General features: G+C 39.2%; 1 protein-coding gene across 1 annotated transcript in view; it reads right to left on the bottom strand.

The window, feature by feature from the left end:
• Nucleotides 1-8: 8 nt before the first annotated feature.
• Nucleotides 9-3506, bottom strand: part of LOC138957310 (uncharacterized) — a 3616-nt gene continuing 118 nt past the window's right edge. The window contains exons 2-4 of the mRNA XM_070328443.1: nucleotides 2524-2853; nucleotides 1716-1901; nucleotides 9-655 (exon numbers count right to left, since the gene is read on the bottom strand). Coding sequence (XP_070184544.1) covers nucleotides 618-655; nucleotides 1716-1901; nucleotides 2524-2853 — 554 coding nt within the window. The 3' untranslated portion in view covers nucleotides 9-617. The remainder of the gene's footprint in view (nucleotides 656-1715; nucleotides 1902-2523; nucleotides 2854-3506) is intronic.

Raw genomic sequence — 3506 nt, 5'->3', positions numbered from 1 at the left:
AGAGAGAGAGAGAGAGAGAGAGAGAGAGAGAGACATGGGGGAGACAAACACACACAGACGAACACATAAGCAGAAATGTCAACATAGAGTACCTTTCGAATAACTGGAAAATGCAACATTCACAGCACATACTACAACAACTGCTTAACTTAAATCATCTTTTTTTGACACGAGTATTGCTTTCCATCATACCTCATGTTTGAAAACGGGAATTCTTTGTTCACAGCTAGTATCGATTTTGTGTTGCAGTTCATAAAAAGAAAAAGAAAAATAATGATGTGACATCGCAAATGATGTAAACATATAATTAATAGCAAGAAGGTGTCCGTGTGCTCGACGTGATGTCAAAACAAAACCTTAATTCATGAGTCAGATGTACAGATATATAAGATCGATGTTGATATTTTAACTGTATAGATACATGCACATGTGCGATTGATGTCGGTCAAGCTTAGATGACATTACATATGCATTAAATAGGCAGATAGGATCAAGGAAACAAGTCTGTATCTTGAAGATTGTGCTGTACCAGCACAAACTATGAACAAGATTTGCACTTCTCAGGACACATATGTCAACAAAATCAAGCAGTGTTCTCATATCCGTTTAACTCAAGCTTACTTGGGGTCGTTAAACATTGGAATTTCGTAACCATCTGAAAAACACAAATAAAAAGTTATTTCACAGTTAAACAATTCACACACACTATCATAATACAAGTACAAAAGTAAATGACCGAAGGTGATTAGAATGTTTTTAATGTTGTTTAATCCATAATACAGAAAGCCATCAAGCTAATTGGGTGTGTATGTATCAGGGTAGAATAATGTTCATATACAGATGTTTCAAAGGCAGAGTGTCTGTGTGTTCGTGGTGGAACACATTTCCAGACAGATACGGACAGACAGGCAGACAGACAGGCAGACAGACAGTCAGACACACAGACGCACACACAGACACATAGACACAGACACAGTGACACACACACACGCACATACAGACGCACACACACACACACACACACACACATACACACACCCACACACACACACACACACACACATATACATACATACGCATGCACACGTATATTTGTTTTTTCTTCTTCAGCGTTCGACGATGGCTGTGTCTAGATTCTTTGGCCCGTGATGTTGACGAAGTGGGCTGTGCACACGTATATAAGTGCATATGCACACCTGTGAAATGTGGATGTGTGTTCATTTCACTATTGTGAAGTAAGCTAATGAACAATATTGCAATTCACGGACAGTCTGCCTACATAATTTACGTGAAAGCTTTGCTTCCAGTACAACGCATTTGAGATGTTGTTGAAACCTGTGCTATTTTAGCTGTCAGAAAATACGTATGAGGTCTTACAATAGCAACATCAACGTGAAAGCTACTTCCTAACACCACTTAACAGATGTTCGTCTAACGTTTCAAATAACCTGAAGACAAAAGCGAATGATGAATTCAAGGATGAAATTATGCTCTGCCTGATCTACAAAAAATGTCTAATGCAACACATCAGTAATACGATGTGATATTATACAATATAAGTTAAATCAAGTTCATTCAAGAAAACTTACTTTGAGGAACTGCATTTTGAGCACAACATATTTTAAAAGTTTACACATTCTGAATCAATACTAACATTGCAAACGTTCTTGGACTCAAACATTTAAGTGCAAGAAGAGTTGAGGTATTTAGCTTACCATTGCCCACGGCGATAGAAGCTGCGGGAATCTGTTCATATCGTCTTGACTCAGGCCTGATGGGTAACTCGACGTAGCTGTGCATTGACGTATCCACGACAGCTGGTTCAGTGCGTCGGCTTTGTTTTCGTCCTGCATTACTCCTTGTACCAGGTGTTGGCGGCAGGGCACTGTCCGGGTTCCTTCCTAGAATAGAACATGAATAAATCATGAGAATGTATTTCCCCTTCGCGACGTTTCAATGCTTCTAATTGCTATTTCTTGCGGTCCTGCAAGGATTTAAAGAACATAAACAATTAATATTTGAGAGAACCGACACAAACATATCAACATCAAACAAGAGAAATACATTTATACGATTCAGTTTTAAAACGGTATAAAGTACAAGTTAGACATGATGTAATATGCTAACATCATTATACGGGAGAATCAAGAGGGAGGAGCAATAAATACAAAGCAACAATAGAACGATGAGAATTGTGAGCGTGTCGCCTTAATCTAATATGATTATTTCGTTCTTAACATCGTGATCGATAACCATTGATATCACAACCAAATCTAAAGAGAAGAACCAACATTTCCAAGAGAGAGATAGAGAGAGAGAGAGAGAGAGAGAGAGAGAGAGAGAGAGAGAGAGAGAGAGAGAGAGAGAGAGAGAGAGAGAGAGAGAGAGAGAGAGAGAGAGAGAGAGAGAGAGAGAGAGAGAGAGAGAGAGAGAGAGAGAGAGAGAGAGAGAGAGAGAGAGAGAGAGAGAGAGAGAGAGAGAGAGAGAGAGAGAGAGAGAGAGAGAGAGAGAGAGAGGATTTACTTTTCCTTTCACGTCTGCCTCGCAACACATAGACTATGGCAGACACGGCAACAATTGTGATCACATTTGCCGCAACAAAGACTCCAGCAAATATTGCCAAGCCACTGGGAAGTGCATCTTCTTTTGCAGAGCCCTTTTCGGTCTCACTAGCAGCATCGGTGCTCGAAACCGTGGTGTCATCACTTCCGTCGTCCTTGTCGTTAGCATCTGGGGCATTATCTTGTTTTGCAAAGGTATTGCTTTTTTGTCCATCGCTCTTTTTGCGCAAGGAAGATGTCTGCTTCGGAGAGCTCTTGACTGGACTAAGAGTTGTGGTGACCCCGTTTTTATCTAAAAAGAAAAGATCAGTCAAGTATGTGGTAATCAAGCGTTTGTGTAACAGCTACACGTATTTCGTTGAAATGCACACAAACACGTTTGAACAGTCGATCCATTGAGTTTCAATGCTGTACAAAGGCAGTCTCTTCCTGACTATGATGAACCTAATATATAATCTGCATTATGTTCGTTCGTTCGTTTCATCCTACCGTTACACCCTTAACGAATTGGGACTTGCTCACATTTCCTTTAGGTTGTACATTTGATTTCCTAAAACAAAATGTGGTTTGTCTGCTCGGAGATTTCATGCCAAACAGCGTTATCAATAACTTTTTGGAGTAAGCTATTTCGAGTTTGTTAAAGGTGCTGCACAGCGATTGTTCGTAGGATTGTTGTTGGTCAATTTTGTTATCGTATATCTGTTTTGTCAGAGGCTTGGGTAGAGAAGTACAGCTTTTTCAGAGCGCCCCCACGTTTCATAATATATTCTAAATTAAACATAATTAAACTTGAATTAAAGATAATTCATGTAATGCGTATGTGTATGAATACATACGTTATTGAATAGATGAATTGTTACAAAACTGTTTATAACAAAACAAACAAAACAAAGACAAACAACAACAACAACAACAACAACAACAACAACAACAACAGCAACAACA

This window comes from Littorina saxatilis, unplaced genomic scaffold, assembly GCF_037325665.1.
Source record: "Littorina saxatilis isolate snail1 unplaced genomic scaffold, US_GU_Lsax_2.0 scaffold_435, whole genome shotgun sequence".
Lineage (NCBI taxonomy): Eukaryota > Metazoa > Mollusca > Gastropoda > Littorinimorpha > Littorinidae > Littorina > Littorina saxatilis.
The sequence above is the reverse complement of the archived record's forward strand: the minus strand, read 5'-3'. Positions and strand labels throughout refer to the sequence as shown.